General features: G+C 57.5%; 3 protein-coding genes across 4 annotated transcripts in view; 2 read left to right on the top strand and 1 right to left on the bottom strand.

The window, feature by feature from the left end:
* Positions 1–1,051: 1,051 nt before the first annotated feature.
* On the top strand, positions 1,052–5,104 carry TEKT2 (tektin 2). Of its 2 annotated transcripts, none has more exons than XM_033227119.1 (10): positions 1,052–1,137; positions 1,871–2,078; positions 2,164–2,289; positions 2,811–3,016; positions 3,535–3,678; positions 3,762–3,876; positions 4,035–4,142; positions 4,269–4,412; positions 4,559–4,638; positions 4,803–5,104. In XM_033227119.1, the coding sequence occupies exons 2-10, from the start codon at positions 1,923–1,925 to the stop codon at positions 5,014–5,016; spliced, it is 1,293 nt and encodes a 430-aa protein (XP_033083010.1). In that variant the 5' UTR covers positions 1,052–1,137; positions 1,871–1,922; the 3' UTR covers positions 5,017–5,104. The 2 variants fall into 2 exon arrangements, with proteins under 2 accessions (XP_033083010.1, XP_033083011.1); XM_033227120.1 differs by having other exon boundaries at positions 1,129–1,525.
* Positions 5,105–5,670: 566 nt separating this feature from the next.
* ADPRS (ADP-ribosylserine hydrolase) lies at positions 5,671–10,722 on the top strand. The gene is made up of 6 exons (XM_033227118.1): positions 5,671–5,928; positions 8,030–8,126; positions 8,405–8,612; positions 8,697–8,881; positions 9,216–9,316; positions 9,890–10,722. Exons 1-6 carry the CDS (start codon positions 5,718–5,720, stop codon positions 10,180–10,182), a joined length of 1,095 nt encoding a protein of 364 aa, XP_033083009.1. The 5' UTR covers positions 5,671–5,717; the 3' UTR covers positions 10,183–10,722.
* Positions 10,723–12,052: 1,330 nt separating this feature from the next.
* Positions 12,053–16,412, bottom strand: part of COL8A2 (collagen type VIII alpha 2 chain) — a 34,215-nt gene continuing 29,855 nt past the window's right edge. The window contains exon 4 of the mRNA XM_033227117.1: positions 12,053–16,292. Coding sequence (XP_033083008.1) covers positions 14,374–16,292 — 1,919 coding nt within the window. The 3' untranslated portion in view covers positions 12,053–14,373. The remainder of the gene's footprint in view (positions 16,293–16,412) is intronic.

Genomic DNA, 16,412 nt, shown 5'->3' with positions numbered 1-16,412 from the left:
TTTTTTTTTTCACTCTTGTCACACAGGCTGGAGTGCAATGGCACAATCTCGGCTCACTGTAACCTCTGCCTCCTGGGTTCAAGCGATTCTCCTGCCTCAGCCTCCCAAGTAGCTGGGATTACAGGCACCTGCCACCACGCCCAGCTAATTTTTGTATTTTTAGTAGAAACAGCGTTTTACTAAATTGGCCAGGCTGGTCTCGAACTCCTGACCTCAGGTGATCCACCTGCCTGTCTCCCAAAGTGGTGGGTTTACAGGCGTGAACCAGTGTGCCTGGCCAAATTTTGTATCTTTTGTAGAGACAGGATTTTGCCATGTTGCCCGGGCTGGTCTCCAACTCCTGGACTCAAGCAATCCACCTGGTCTCGGCCTCCCAAAATGCTGGGATTGCAGGCCTGAGTTGCTGCGCCCAGCCTACTTTTTCTATGTGCTGTTCGTTTGGTGGCAACCACTGTTTCTGAGGCTGACCTCAAACTCCTAGCCTCAAGCAATCCTCCCGCCTGGGCCTCTGGAGTAGATGGGATTACAAGCGTGAGCCACTGCGCCCAGTTTCATATTTTCTATCATGTCTATGCATACCTTTATCAAAATAAAAATGTTTAGGCCCGGGCAGTGGCTCACATTTGTAATCCTAGCCCTTTGGGAGCCGTGATGGGTGGATCGCCTGAGGCCAGGAGTTTGAGATTAGCCTGGGCAACATGGTGAAACCCCGTCTCTACTAAAATTTTTTTAAAAATTTAGCCGGGTGTGGTGGCATGCGCCTGTGGTCCCAGCTAACTCAGGAGGCCGAGGTGGGAGAATCGCTTCAGCCTGGGAGGTCCAGGTTGCAGTGAGCCGAGATTGAGCCACAGCACTCCAGCCTGGGCGACCCAGCGAGACCCTGTCTGAGAAAACAACAAATGTTCATTTAATTTGTAAATCAAGTGAAAGCGCTGCGCTGATGCCCCCCACCTCTCTCAGGCGGCCGCCCCTCGCCTACCCTAAAGGCCTCCAGGGACGCCGCCCTACGCCGCCGCGGTTACCAAGCGAAGCACCCAGGCCAGGTAGGCCGCGGGGGAGGGGTGGTTGCCTAGCAACCGGGGGTGCCAAACACTAGAGCTCAGAGCCGGGGGTGCGGAGAGCGAAGCAGGAAAGTAGGTAAGGGAGCTAGGAGAGCGGGGGCGCCCCCTTCCTCCCCGCCGGACCGGGGTACCGGACCGGGGTACTGATCTAAACCAAAGGCGATCATCCTGCGGAGGGGAAGAAAGCGGTTCGGCGGGGAACCGGCCTGACCCCAGCCCCTCCCACGGGGCCCTCCCCGTCCCGGTTCCCCCTCCAACAGTAGGCGAGGGCGAAGGGGTAGGAGGGCGTGGCGGCTAGCAGACGGGGAGGGGCCCGCCCCCGCCCCCTAGCTCCCCAGTGCCAACAGGCACGCGTCCCTGGAGAGAGAACAGGGCTCCTGCCCTTAGATCCCCCACGGGGCCTGGTCCGCAGCCTGGGGAAGAAAGGAAAGGAAGCTCAACAAGGCATGGTTGGCTGGTGGCAGGTGTGGAAACTGTATTAAGGGCTATTTTTTCCTGACATCCTCCTACCCCCCCAGGCATTTGGCATTTCACACACACTTCGAGGCTTCCGGAACTCCATTATTATTCCTTTTTACCTGCTCCAGGACCTGCAAGGTCCAGGGGTTTGTGCCCGCCCCGGGACAGGAGGGAGGGAAACTTACTTAAAGCCTCACACAAAGTTGAGTAAAGCAAGGGCTGTCTCCAAGCAGGCTTCCAGCAGGATGGGGCTCAGAGCAAAATGGACAGGAACAAGTCCTGCCTAGGGGGCGTGTGATCCAGGAGATGTCTCCTGAAAAGTCTCCCGCAGCCGTGTTTTGCCTCTGCAGGTGGTGTCTGTGAACAGGCCTAGGGGTTTCTGACCCTTCTGGTTTCTGTGCCATGGCCACGCTGAGCGTCAAGCCAAGTCAGCGCTTCCAGCTGCCCGACTGGCACACTAACAGCTACCTGCTATCCACCAATGCCCAGCTGCAGCGAGATGCTTCCCATCAGATCCGCCAGGAGGCCCGGGTGCTCCGCAATGAGACCAACAACCAGGTTGGGGTCGGGAACTCAGATGGGTGGGCAAAGGGATAGCCCCCAACCCCTTGACACCCTATTTATCTGGCCCTGTCTCTCTCAGACCATTTGGGATGAACATGACAACAGGACTCGACTGGTGGAGAGGATTGATACTGTCAACTGGTGGAAGGAGATGCTGGACAAGTGTCTGACAGATTTAGATGCCGAGATCGACGCCCTGACACAGGCAGGAAGCCAGGACTGGGTGCCTGGGGGCTGCTGCCAAAACCTCCCCTCCTTCCCCACGGCTGGGTTGAGAAGCCCTTGATGGGGGGTCATGAGTGGCAAGTCCATCCGAGTCACTGGCTCGCTGCTAAAGTGGGGACAAGTGCTACTTCCTCGTGGATGGCTCCACCAGCTCCCCCGCCCCTTCTTTTCTTTTCTTTTTCTTTTCTTTTTTTCTTTGAGACGGCATCTGGATCTGTTGCCCAGGCTGGAGTGCAGTGGTGCGATCGCAGCTCACTGCAACCTCCGCCTCCTGGGCTCAAGCGATTCTCCTGCCTCAGCCTCCTGAGTAAAGTAGCTGTGACTACAGGCGTGCGACATCATTCCCAGCTAATTTTTGTATTTTTAGTAGAAACGGGGTTTCACCATTTTGGCCAGGCTGTTCTTGAACTCCTGACCTCAAGTGATCCACCGGACTCGGCCTCCCAAAGTGCTGGGATTACAGACGTGAACCACCATGCCCGGCCGCACCCTCTTTTCTAGATGAAGGACTCAGCAGAGCAAAACCTGCAGGCCAAGAACCTACCTCTGGATGTGGCCATTGAGTGCCTGACCCTGCGGGAAAGCCGGCGAGACATTGATGTGGTAAAGGACCCTGTGGAGGATGAGCTGCATAAAGAGGTGGAGGTCATCGAGGCCACCAAAAAGGCCTTGCAACAGAAGGTCAGCCAGGCCTTCGAGCAGCTGTGGTAAGGGAGAGGCAGGTCGTCCGTATGTTCACAAGCTCCTGGAGGCTGTGTGCCTTCAATGTGGAACACAGGTATTGTGGATGAGGAGCAACTGGCTCTCGTGCTACATTTTGGCCCTCTGGTGCCTGTGACAGAAACCACTCATCAATTGTAGCACTTTTCCCACTGCCTGGACATGGGCTCAGAATACTTCTCACCATGCTGCCCTGGACAGCCAGTACCACTGATTGGAAGCATGAGAGGTGACACCCATTTGCCACCACCTCTGAGTAGCTCCTGCGTGTGCGTATGAGCCTTTGTGAGCACAGCTACATCCAGGTGCCCCACGGGTGTGTAGGGCACATGGGGGCAGCGTTTTCATCCAGCTGTGCTGCTCGTGGTCTCCACAGTTGCAGCTCCATTGTCTTCTGCTGGGAAGGGTCACCCCAGCCTCCTCTTCCTGCAGTGTTCCCTTCATACGGTGAGGCCTGCCTCTGGGCCTTGGGGGATGGTCCTGATGGAGTCTGCACTTTCCCCAGCCTCCTGCAGGAAGTCCGACAGCAGCTCAACTCCGACCATCGGGGCAAAATGGAGACACTGGAGATCGACAGAGGCTGTCTCTCTCTCAACCTCAGATCCCCAAACATCTCGCTGAAGGTCGACCCCACACGTGTCCCTGATGGGTAAGAAGAGTGTTTCAGCCAGTCTCTTCTCCTCCCCTCCCAGGCCACACCCTCATGACCTCCATTTTCCCTGCCACCTGCAGCTCCACCACACTCCAGCAGTGGGATGACTTCAGTCAGTTCAACAAGGACCGAGGGGAGGCTGAGATGAAGGCAGCCACAGAGCTGAGGGAGGCCATTGCTCTAACTATTGCTGAGGTGACGAGCCACCCACAGCTAATGGATGGCCCCAGTGTGCGCTCAGCCCTTATCTTCTGTTCCCTGCTGTGCACGTGGCCCCCTGCCCCTCGCTTGAGTAATATCCTCAGGCAGCCGTGAGTGTAGACCCTTCCCTTGCCCTGTGTTTTCTCCTTCAGACCAACAACGAGCTTGAAGCCCAGAGAGTTGCAACGGAATTTGCCTTCAGGAAGCGGCTGCGGGAGATGGAGAAAGTGTACAGTGAGCTCAAGTGGCAAGAGAAGAATGTGAGCCTCTCCCAGGGCATGGACTTCCTGCTGTGGGATGAGGACCCGCATGTCCCCACAGGAGGCACTGGATCAGCTGTGTATGGTGAGTCTAGCAGGTGGAACCAGTCACTCTGTCCCCTGCAGACCTTGGAGGAGATCGCTGAGCTGCAGGAGGACATCCGGCATCTGGAGGAGGATCTGAGCACAAAGTTCCTGAGCCTGAAGCTGTCCCATACCCGGCTAGAGGCCAGAACCTACCGGCCCAATGTGGAACTCTGCCGGGACCAGGTGAGAGGGTGTCCCAGTCTGGGCACGGGCCCCCTGGCCAAGGTTTTCTCATATTCCTGATGGAGCAAGGGCACTGCTGTCACGGGGCAGCACTCAGGTAAAGGACAGTGTGGCTGACTTGGAACTCCCAACCCCTCGGCCTCCAGGCACAGTATGGCCTCACTGACGAGGTTCACCAGCTTGAGGCAACCATCGCTGCCCTGAAGCAGAAGCTGGCACAAGCACAGTAGGTCTGGGGAGTGGGTGGGAGGAGCAGTGAGACGATGCCCAGCAGTGGGGCCTCTTGCTGCCTGCTGGCTCCCTGGGGCTGTCTTCCTGACTAAAGGCTGTGCACTCAGCCCAGGCCTCCCAGCCTCATGGGGGCTGGGGGTTGTCAATGCCCTTCCCTAGGGACGCACTGGACGCCCTGTACAAGCACCTGGCCCGGCTGCAGGCTGACATTGCCTGCAAGGCCAACTCCATGCTGCTGGACACCAAGTGCATGGACACTCGGCGCAAGCTGACAGTGCCTGCTGAGAAGTTCGTGCCTGAGGTGGACACCTTCACACGTACCACAAATAGCACCCTGAGTCCACTCAAAAGCTGCCACCTGGAGCTGGCCTAGCCTTGGGGGACTACGGGAGGAGGGCAGGGTTGGGTGGGCAATGGAAGCGGGGAGGAGAGAATGAATGGAATAAATGCAGAGGATCTCAGGCCGGCTGTTCTCTGCCCCACTGTATGTAGCCAGCAGGGAACGGGTTCTTGGACACTCTCCAGACGGGGAACACCATTCCCCCGCACTCCATGTACCAAATCCAATCTTTCCCCTCCCCTCAAGGAACCCCTCTCTGGGCTGGGCCAGCACTCCTGGGCTCCAGCAGCGCGGCCTCTACCTGGCTGGGCCCCAGCTGGCCCCTGGTCCACCCTCTTGATGCTTAAGGGAGGCCCACAGCGGGCAAGGGCCTGGTGGGAGGGCTTGGGGGTGGTCCCGGCCTCGGTGGAGAGGGCCGGCTGGGGGTGCGGAGTTAGGGGTGCTCGCCAGCGGAAGGCAGTGGCCTGAAGTGATCCAGTGGTCTGGCTCAGTGCCCATCCCCCAGGGACCCCACAGCGGCTTTCCCATCCAGTTAGCCCAGTGATGAGGAGCGGGAAGAACGGGGACTCAAAGCACAGGCTGGTGGGAGCTGCGCGGCGCCGCGACTCCGCGCCGCTGGGCGGCGCTGTGGGCCGAACGTCGGAGCGGTGACTCTAGGCCCCGGGGAGTGCTGCGGGACCCGAGCAGGGAAGCTGCGAGGGTGGCACCGGAAGTGGCGAGCGGCCTGTGCGCTGATGGCGGCGGCGGCGATGGCAGTAGCTGGCGGCGGAGGGGCTGGCGCGGCCCGCTCCCTCTCACGCTTCCGAGGCTGCCTGGCTGGTGCGCTGCTCGGGGACTGCGTGGGCTCCTTCTACGAGGCCCACGACACCGTCGAGCTGACGTCAGTCCTGCGTCATGTCCAGAGCCTGGAGCCGAACCCCGGCACGCCCGGGAGTGAGCGGACAGGTGGGCGGGGCCGGGCGCACGTCAGAGGCCGTGCGAGTGGGAGACCGAAGGGTCGCGGAGCCTCCGGGGCCGACGGGTCGGGGGTGCGTGGGGATGAGGCTGTCGAGGGCACCGGGGCCGGAGCCCGATGACCCGCAGACAGCTTGGGCTCAGCGAGTGCTAGCGCGATCTCCGGACTTAGAGGTCTCGGCCCGAACATCCCGTGCTCGGGGCGTGGCAGCACCGGGGCCTCAACCGTGCAGAGTGTGGATACACCCATCGTAAGTTGACAATACCTCAAGTGGAAAGTGCGCTTTCAGCTTAGACGACTGTTTTATCTGGACGCAAGCCCCATCGGACGTCGAGGAGCCTATTGAATGCGTATCAGCGTTATCGGAAAGCCGAAAAAAACTTAAGTTGAACCATCCTAAGCCAGGGACTGTCTGTCCACCCTTGCCGACTTGACCTGTTTTTCCCGATTCTCTAGAGTCAGTACACCACCAGCCCGTTCTCCACCCCGCAGGGTGTGCTTTGGAAGCCTTACTATAATCGCGTCCTCCCCCGCCTAAAACCCTGCTGTGATTTCCCGTTACCCTTAGTTCAGAGCTACATTCCTTAACGTGTCCGACGTGGTCCAGCCCTCCCACACGTCTGCAGTTTGGTCTTCCACCAACCTTGGCCTTGCTTTCTGCTCTTCGGTTCCTCACACCATGCTTTCCCCTAGGCCAGGAGTTTGCATGTGCTGTCTCGCCTGTAAAACTAACTTCCGTTGTGCGCTCAGATCCCGGCTAAGGTAGCAGGTGTGAGGTCAAGCAGAGAAGGTGAATCTTCCTGGAGAGCAGGTAGCATAGTGAGAAGAAAGGGCCATAGTCACCTGGAGAACACCGGTAATTAAGAGGGAGAGAGGGAGGGAAGGGGGTTAGGGAAGGAAACAGTTTGATCGGAGGAGGAGCAGGAGTACCTATCAACGAAACCTAGGGAAAGAATTTCAAGATGAAGACACTGGTCACTGGTGGTGTGCTACAGAGAAGTGAAGTAGGGGGGATCTGGATCCAGAAACTATCATTTTCAATCTGGGCGTGGTGGCACACAACCTGTAATGCAGCTACTCCAGAGACTAAGGTGGAAGGATCTTTGCTTAAGCCCAGGAGTTCGAGACTAGCCCGGGCAACATGGCAAGATCCTGTCTATAAAAAAGAAAAACAAAAACAAAAAGACTGGAGCTGCAAGGATGGCAGCCACAAGGGGATGGAAGTTTTCCTTCAGAAATCAGCAGATCAAAGCATGACGTAGGCTGATAATAAATAAATACATAAAATAGAAAGCAGCAGGACATGGTGACTGACTTGGAATAAAGAATTGCTGAAAATCCCAGTGCTGAGATCCTAAGGTTTCCCAGGCCCAGGAAAGTGAATGGGAGTGAGAAACTGACTTAAGGTCATTTTAGATGTGGTAACTCTAAAACATGAGTAGAGGCTGGGCGCCGTAGCCACAACTGTAATCCCAGTGCTTTGGGAGAGGCCACTTGAGCCCAAGAGTTTGAGACCAGCCTGGCAACAGGATGAAACTGTCTCTACAAAAAAAAAAAAAAAAGCCAAGCGTGATGGTGTGCACCTGTAGTCCCAGTTACTCAGGAGGCTGGGGCAACAGGCTCCTTGAGCCTGGGAGGTCGAGACTGGAGTGAGCCATGGTCGTACCACTGCACTGCAGCCTAGGCAACAGAGTGAGACCCTGTATCAGAAAAATAATAAAATAATATAAACTAAAATAAAGGGTGAGCAGGGCCAGGCACAATGGCTCATGCCTATAATCCCAGCTGTTTGGGAGGCCAAGGCAGGAGGATTGCTTGAGCCCAGGAATTCAAGACCAGTCTGGACAACAGTGTGAGACCCTGTATCTACAAAAAATAAAAGTAGCTGGCTGTGATGATGCATGCCTATAGTTCCAGCTACTTGAGAGGCTGAGGCAGGAGCATAGCTTGAGCCCAGGAGTTCAAGACTGCAGTGAACCATGATTGCACCGGTGCACTCCAGTCTGGGCAACAGAGTGAGACTCTGTCTCCAAATAAATAAATCTTAAAAAGGTGAGCAGGAGGCTCTCATCCTCCCTCCTCTCCCCACAGAAGCCTTGTACTACACAGATGACACAGCCATGGCCAGGGCCCTGGTGCAGTCCCTGCTAGCCAAGGAGGCCTTTGACGAGGTGGACATGGCTCACAGGTGAGGGGGATGGTCCTGGGCTGAGGCAAACCAGGTGGGCAAAGTTATTGCACCCCTTGACCAGAGGAATGACATCTGTGCATGCCCGCGCCCCCCACCCTCCACAGGAGCCTGTGTCAGGCTGGCACAGCTTCCCAAGCTAAAACAGCAGCACTGCTGGTGCAGGCTCCTTAGGCCCCCAAGGCTTTCTCTTTTTGCAAACCAGCCTCAATTTCTTCTCTCCCAACCCTTAGAGGCATCTTGTAAATCCCAATTCTGTCTCCCTTTCTGTTCCCTAGATTTGCTCAGGAGTACAAGAAAGACCCTGACAGGGGCTATGGTGCTGGAGTAGTCACTGTCTTCAAGAAGCTCCTGAACCCCAAATGTCGTGACGTCTTTGAGCCTGCCCGGGCCCAGTTTAATGGGAAAGGCTCCTATGGCAATGGAGGTGCCATGCGGGTAGCTGGTATCTCCCTGGCCTATAGCAGTGTCCAGGATGTGCAGAAGGTATTCAGGGCGGGCTGGCTTCTGGGCTGTCCCCTTCCTCTTCTGCAGCAGGGCTTCTGTGACAGCAGGCCTCCTCCTCTCTAGTTTGCCCGGCTCTCGGCCCAGCTGACACACGCCTCCTCCCTGGGTTACAATGGCGCCATCCTGCAGGCCCTGGCTGTGCACCTGGCCTTGCAGGGCGAGTCTTCCAGCAAGCACTTTCTCAAGCAACTGCTGGGCCACATGGAGGAGCTGGAGGGTGATGCCCAGTCTGTCTTGGATGCCAGGGAGTGAGTATGGGGCTGGAGGTGTGTGGTGTGGGGGTGTGGGTGATCCAAGGGGCCTCTGGCATTGCCATAAACTGAAACCTTCCTTCCTTAATGGCAGACCCTAGAGAGGCATGGGCAGAAGCCCTTCATCTTGTCTATGTTTCAAGGCTCTCAGGGTCCCAGAGAACAAAACGACCTGCTCACCCCCAGCCCTCTCCCACCTCTTGTCAGGGCACCTGTGCCTGGCTGGCACCCGGACCACATCCCTGCTCGTTCTCACATGCAGCCCTCTCCCCTGCCCGTACCGCCACCCTGCCTGCTTTGACCTCCCTGGAATCTCTTCCCCAACCCACAGGTTGGGCATGGAGGAGCATCCGTACTCCAGCCGCCTGAAGAAGATTGGAGAGCTTCTAGACCAGGCATCGGTGACCAGGGAGGAAGTGGTGTCTGAGCTAGGTGAGTGGGCCTGCCTGGGACTGTCTCTGCCTCTGTCATCCTTCAGGGTCGGTCTTGGGCTCAGGGGAGCATGGAGTCTTGCCTGCTGTCACACTGTACCCTGGGCTGCTGTGACACAGAGTCATGGCAGGGTTGAGCTCAGCGCTTCTTGCTCCGAAGCTACAGCACCCTCAGCCTTGTGGATCAGTGTCCCCAGAAATGGCAGCTGGCCACTCGTCGTAAAAATGTTGATAGTGGATTTTATTTATCTAGCATCTGTACTGGGCAATGTGCAGAATGCTTCACAGACACGATCTTGCTTCATCCTCACAACAGCCCTGTCAGAGAGTTACTAACGTTACTCCCTGTCTGCTTAAGGAGTTGAATCTGAGAGCAGGAAGCTTAGCGGTCCCCTAGGTAACTCTCCCAGTCACACAGCCAGTATGTGGTGGAGCCAGGATTTGAGCCTAGGTGGTCTAACTGTAGAGCCTGAGATCTTAGTCACAGCCTGCTTGAAGCCAAGAGTGCTGACTTGTGTCAAATGGCAGGAGGCCTGGGGATGCATGGAGCCCCACTAATGTGGCTTCCCGACAGGGAATGGCATTGCTGCTTTTGAGTCGGTGCCCACCGCCATCTACTGCTTCCTGCGCTGCATGGAGCCAGACCCTGAGATCCCCTCTGCCTTCAATAGCCTCCAGAGGACTCTCATCTATTCCATCTCACTTGGTGGGGACACAGACACCATTGCCACCATGGCTGGGGCCATTGCTGGTGCCTACTATGGGATGGATCAGGTGCCAGAGAGCTGGCAGCAAAGCTGCGAAGGCTATGAGGAGACAGACATCCTGGCCCAAAGCCTGCACCGTGTATTCCAGAAGAGTTTATGAGGGTCACAGCTGTTGGGGCTCTGCCAGGTCCCCTGGGACCAACTACAGCTCCAGTCAGAAACCCTGAGCCTCCTTGAGTGGGGCTCCCCACTCTCCCTGCATTGTGGAGCTGACTGAGTACACCAGTGGGGCTGGGGTCTCTTCAGGGGATTTCACTGGAACAGTGAGCAAGGGACTGCTGCCTCGCTGGTGCTGGGTCTCTGGTTTGCTGCAGAGCCGTAGGGCACTCCCAGCTCCTCAGCAGGACGGAGGGACCCAGGTGGGTTTATTTTGGGGTACATGTGGCATTTTCCTGTATTGTCTTGGACATGGGATGTGGGGAGGCAGAAATGATGAGCAGTTGCATCATTCCTCCCTGTTGGGTTTTAGCCAGTTTGCCAGCAAGCACATCCTAGCAGGGCCCCCGAGCGGCAGGTTGTGTGGATGAAGGGACAGGCACTTGCATCCAGCTGATCTAGGTCACACCTGGCTCTTGGCTGCCATGCGGCTTATTAACAGCTTCCAGTGGAAGTTGCAATAAACAGTTTCTGGTGAATCTCACCACTGTTTCCTGTTTCTCCTGCCCTGAATGGACTCTCCCCTGGCAGCCTAATCTCTAAAGACTAGTGACTCTGTCTGCGCTGCACCGTCGTAGGAGCTGGGGCCCCACGGCCATGAGCTGCTATGTTGCCAGACACTCCAGCTGGCTGCGTGTTCAGCCAGGAACGGCACAGCAGGCATGGTTTGGTGGCTTTTCCTGTTGGAGATCACTCAGAGGGGCCCAGGCTGCTGGGCCGAGTGCTTTGCCAGAGTCAGCGGGTAGGAACAGGCCAGATTTTTCTGTTCTCAGAGCCTGACTTTCCCAAACAGGAGCTAGGCCCAGCTGGGCCAGGAACAGGAACCCTGTAGAAGGATCCGGAGGGCCCTTCTGTCGTCAGACTACCAACCTTTGGGTGAGGAGGGCACCATCACAGGCCCCGGGTGGGTGAGTGCCGAGTGCCTCCTCCTGTGTCTTGGGACCAGTCAAAAGCCTTTCCCTGCAAGGAAGTTTCACACAGCATGTTTTTAGAGATGGGGTCTCACTCTATTGCACAGGCTGGTCTCAAACTCCTGGGCTCAGGCGATCCTCCCACCTTAGCCTCCCAAGTATCTGGGACTGGCATCCATTCTGAAGAAAAGAAAATTGAAAGGGAGAAGATGCCTCCCCTCAAATTCCAGGGACATTCTCTGCGCATCCAGCCTCAGTGGCTAGCCAAGCGTGCAGAGTCTGCAGCAGGCCTGCGGTTTCAGCACTGTGGGGCAGATCTGTTTCAGTGAAGATGGGGTTCTGGCCAGGCTGAGGACTCTTCAAAACACGGATTGCTTCAGGTCCGCCACCCAGAGCCCCAGCGCTAGGGACAGATCTTTCATGGCTGAGCGTGGCAGGCTGTGAGCAGGTGCTTTCCGCCCAGGACAGCTCCCCCAACCTGTCTTCGGCACTGGGCCTGGCACTAGCCCGGCCCTTAGGAGCAAAGATTCATGATTTCATTCATAATTTGTATCAGATGTTGAAACTTGGCCCTTGGACTACTGAGCCAGCTGTCATGCTCCACTACCCCTGAGCGCTTGCAGGAATATTCCAGTAAAGCTTGAACCATCGCCCCCAGCTCCAGCCACTACCTGCCCTTGGTTTCTTAAAATGCCTCTTGGCATTTGCCTGGTGCGTGGCCTCGGCAGCTTATGCACATCAGGCATTTCTGATGTGGTGTCCATAGAAATCCAGGTTAGGGAGCTGGTGAGGAGTGCACGATCCTTAAGCGCAGGCACACGAGCCCCAGAGAGCTTCCTGGACACCTTACAGAACCTAGAGGCTGGAGATAGCTCTGCGTCAGTACCAGTTTCAGCACAGTGCTGTTTTATACAACAGGTTTTATTGAGGTTGTGTCAATGTAGTTAACACAGTTGCTTGTCTTTTCAAAAAGAAGTTCCATTTTCTTTGATTCCCAAGTGCATTTTTCCTGAATCTTCTGTAATACAGGGCACGTGATAGGTATATAGAGAGCTAAGCTTCCTATACCAAGTTAGAAGTGAAATGACTAGTGGAAAACATTTAAACTTTAATCTTAAAAAAAAAATAGGAATCAGAATATAAAAATGCACAAGGTAATGTCGTTTTCATAGTTAAAATCTGACATTGTTTATCAAAGCTAGTCAGTTAAGTGGACACCTGCAACTCAAATCTCATAAACATTTTAGAAACGCCAACCACCCCTCCTGAAAGGCTTGAGGAATGAAATTCGGCGGAAGCTGAGCTCTGTGAAATAGCTCCCATTTTTTTTCTTGGGACCCTACTTAGTTCCCTGGGCTCCCATTGGGAGCTGATTAATTTCTGCCAATCAGAACCCATCCCTAACACTTCAGATGATAGTGGCTTTGACCTAGGGAAGAAGAGGTTGAGCAAAGAACCTCCAACAGGTATGGTTTGAGAGTCCTTAGTTGGTTCTCTTGGGCGTTAGGTAGTAAGAAATCCACCAGGGACCCCAGGCAAAACCTTTTCAAGTGTCACTTGGGCAGATTTGGGTTTTCATTTCTCCTTTTGAAGAAGTGAGCAAACAGCCTGCTTTGTTGGGAGAAATTGTGGGCAGGGGAGGAGGGGTGGCAAGGAGCCTGAGGGAACCCACTGCTCAGCCAGTCAGAAGTCAGCAGCCATCCTTCATTTCAACATGGACCGCCTGGACATGGCCAGACTTGGAGCAGTGCAACAAGATCACAGACCGAAAGACCCCAGTTCACACTTGGTACAGGGAGTGGGGCTGGCCTGGCGAGGGCCGAGCGCAAGGCCCTGCAATTGTGGGGAAAGTGGCCATCTTTGCACGGGCAGGAATGTCTACCATGCCCAGCGCTAATCTCAGCTTTATCCACTTAGCTTGAACAGGGGACTGAGGGGTTGGGAGGGGCATCTTGCCTGTTTCCTGCAGAGGAGCTCTGATTGGGGAAAATGGCAGAAACGTCCAGAGCCAACTCATTCCAAAGGGACCTGTTGGCACCCTTTCTCTCCCAGCCTTAGCCTCCTGGGCCCTAGTCCTGCTTAGAACAGGAAATTGGAACCAGAGGGTAGAAGGAGAGGAAGCCCCCAAAGATGAACCCCTCTCGTACACACATACACCCACCATATGGTTCTTATCAAGAAAAAGCAAGTCCATCCCCCAGCTCGCATGCACCTTGTTCAGAGGGCCAAACGAGGGCTCTGCCTTGGGGATACCTGGCTGGGGTGGCAAAGATCCTCGTAACAATTTTGTATGAGAAAACTAGCCCGGCCCGCAGCAGGTGGAAGAGGAGAAAGGGAGGAGTGCTCATGTTTGGTCATGGTTGATTCCGCCTCTGCCACCATCTGTGCTAGACACTTCTAGACACTTCACAGAGGTTGATCTTTCTGGCCTGTAGGTGTCCCAGGGGCCTCTGTGCTGCCCTCAAGTTAAACAGCCAAAGCTGGTGGGGGCAGCCCGGAAGAGACAGGGATGAATGTGAAGAGCTGCCTCCTGCCCCAGGTCTGTGCCCCGAGCCCTCACAAACCGCCTTCCCCATGGCTGCCACTGGAGCAATGAAAGGGGGTTGCCCTTTCCCCTGGCAACAGGCACTGTGCCCGCCACAGACATGTCTGATGGCAGAGCATCACCATGGGGGCTGCAGTCCTGGCAGGGCGTCCACACTCGTCACCTCAATGGTCCCCTCTTCTCCCTTTCCCTTGGAAGGAAACCCCACAGTCCTTAGTCCACTGTTATATGCTGGAGGTCCCAGGGGGAGCTGGAGGAGTCCCAGCCAAGGGCTGTGAGGGAGGCCGTGCCCCATTCCTCCAGCAGGTGCCATCAGGGAGCCAGTGGGAAGGGCCATCTCCCCAGGTGGCGGGGTGGGGAGTTGAGCTCCCTCTCAGCTCCTTCAGGGCCCAGCAGAGGCCAGGACTCACAAGGGGCTGGGCTGTGTACCCTAGGGCCCATGGGGTGCAACCCTGATACTGCACAGACATTTGGGGGAGAAAAACTCAGGCCAGCCCCTTCCGGAAACAATCTCAACCTGCATGCAGGGAGAAAGCACGTCACCCTCCTCGGGCCAAGGCCACGGCTGCCTCTGTTCAGCTTTTGGTTTTTTTTTTCTTTAAATGGAGGTTCTTTGTAACTGAAAAGGTCGCTCTACCACTAAAGAGGAGGAGGCCAGGGCAGCAGGGCCCCCCGCGGGTTATGTGGGGCAGAGCAAGAATCCTGAAAAGGAGGAGTGGATGTACTCCGTGGAGTAGAGGCCGTTGGCCTGGTCCGACGGCATCTGCACCCAGACCTGGTCGTTGGGCCGCAGCTGGAGCACGGCCCCGCCAGATGCCTGGTCCAGGTAGCCCTTCTTGTACTCATCGTAGGTATAAGTGGCCGGCACGTTGTTCTTGTACAGGGCCACCCACACGTTGGTGCCCTTGACGTGCACATGGTAAGCAAAGTAGTAGACGCCGCCCACAGGGCAGGTGAAGATGCCAGTGGCTGGGTTGTAGCCGCTGTGGCCATTGTAGAGAGTCCGGTCAAATTTCACAGGCATGCCCGAGGCGGGGAAGGGCGAGGTGAGCACTGCAGTGAAGGCCGGTGTGGCATGGGCAGACAGCTCGCCCAGCCCAAACTGTGGCTTGCCCCCCTTGCCCAGCACGGTGCCCTCCACACCGCCGTTGGGCAGGTGCAAGCCTGCAATGCCAGTCTCATCGAAGGCCCCAGGGGCACCAGGGGGTCCCGGAGGCCCGGGAGGCCCAGGAGGGCCCGTGATTCCAGGGGAGCCAGGGACCCCTGGGGGCCCCGTGGGCCCAGCCGTGCCAGGTTCCCCTGCTTTCCCCTCTCCAGGGGGCCCTGGCAGGCCTGGTTCACCCTTCAGGCCTGGCAGACCTTGGGGCCCAATAGGGCCAGCTGGACCCTGGAGTCCTGGGATTCCTGAGGGACCCCTCAGGCCAGGCTGCCCAGGGAGCCCCAAGTCACCTTTCTGCCCCAGGGCTCCTGCCACCCCTGGTCCTCCAGGGCGGCCCGTGAAACCCGGCTCACCCTTGGGCCCAGTTGGTCCAGGGGGTCCATGGGCCCCAGGAAGTCCCCTCTCACCTGGGAGCCCTGGTTTCCCAGCCAGGCCACTAGGCCCCTGGTCACCTCGAATGCCAGGCACTCCTGGGGGTCCTCCAGGCCCTGCCTCACCCTTAGGCCCAGGGAGCCCACGTCTGCCAGGAAGTCCCGCAGACCCGGGAAGTCCAGGGGGACCCCCAAGACCCTGTGGGCCCTGCTCCCCTGGCTCCCCATCCTCCCCTGGCTCACCCCTGTCCCCCAAGAGCCCTGGGACCCCAGCTGGGCCCCTGTCCCCCTTGGGGCCTGGCAGTCCTGGCATCCCATAGCCAGTGGGGCCTATCAGCCCAGGGGGGCCCCGGGTCCCTGGTTCCCCTTTGGCCCCTGATGGGCCCTGTGGCCCTGGCAACCCTGCTGCCCCTGGGACCCCCACACCATCTACTCCAGGGGGTCCTTTTGGGCCCACAGCGCCTGGCTCCCCCCTGGGGCCTGGAACTCCAGGAGGCCCAGACTCACCCTTGTCTCCTGGGGCCCCAGGAAGCCCATCCAAACCAGGTTTGCCTAAGCCAGCTGCACCAGGGAGGCCCGGGGGACCGGGGGCACCCCCCTGCCCTGGGGCCCCAGGCAGCCCGGGCTGGCCCACTCCATGATCCCCCTTGAGGCCTCGATCACCTGGAGGCCCAGGCTCCCCCTGGGGCCCTGGCTCCCCCTGGAATCCTGGGGGCCCTGGCACCCCCTGGGCACCTGGTTTTCCAGGGATAGTAATGCCTGAGGGGCCCGGGAGGCCAGGGGGTCCTGGGGGCCCCCGGAGGCCCTGGTCCCCTCGTATTCCTGGCTCCCCCCGAAGCCCCGGCTGCCCTGGTGGTCCGACCTTGCCAGGGAGCCCTGGGGGACCAGCCTTGCCCATCCGGGAGAAGCCAGGGGGGCCAGCAGGGCCAGGCTGCCCATGGAGTCCTGGCTTTCCCGTGCCTGGTTTTCCTGGGAAGCCAGGGGGACCAGGGGGACCCCGAGGCCCAGGCTTCCCGGGGGGGCCAGGCTCTCCCTTCAGGTCCATTGGCAGCAGCGGTAGAGGCATTTCTGAGAAAGAAAGAGAAGGGGGCAGTCAGGGGCCTGAACTGTGGGGACAGGGGACCCCATCTACCCATTCCCCATTCCAGTATGAGGTACGCAGGAGAGGAAGAATGGGGCTGCCCCTCC

The sequence above is a fragment of the Trachypithecus francoisi genome, unplaced genomic scaffold (assembly GCF_009764315.1).
Source record: "Trachypithecus francoisi isolate TF-2019V2 unplaced genomic scaffold, Tfra_2.0 Lachesis_group12, whole genome shotgun sequence".
Classification (NCBI taxonomy): Eukaryota; Metazoa; Chordata; class Mammalia; order Primates; family Cercopithecidae; genus Trachypithecus; species Trachypithecus francoisi.
The sequence above is the reverse complement of the archived record's forward strand: the minus strand, read 5'-3'. Positions and strand labels throughout refer to the sequence as shown.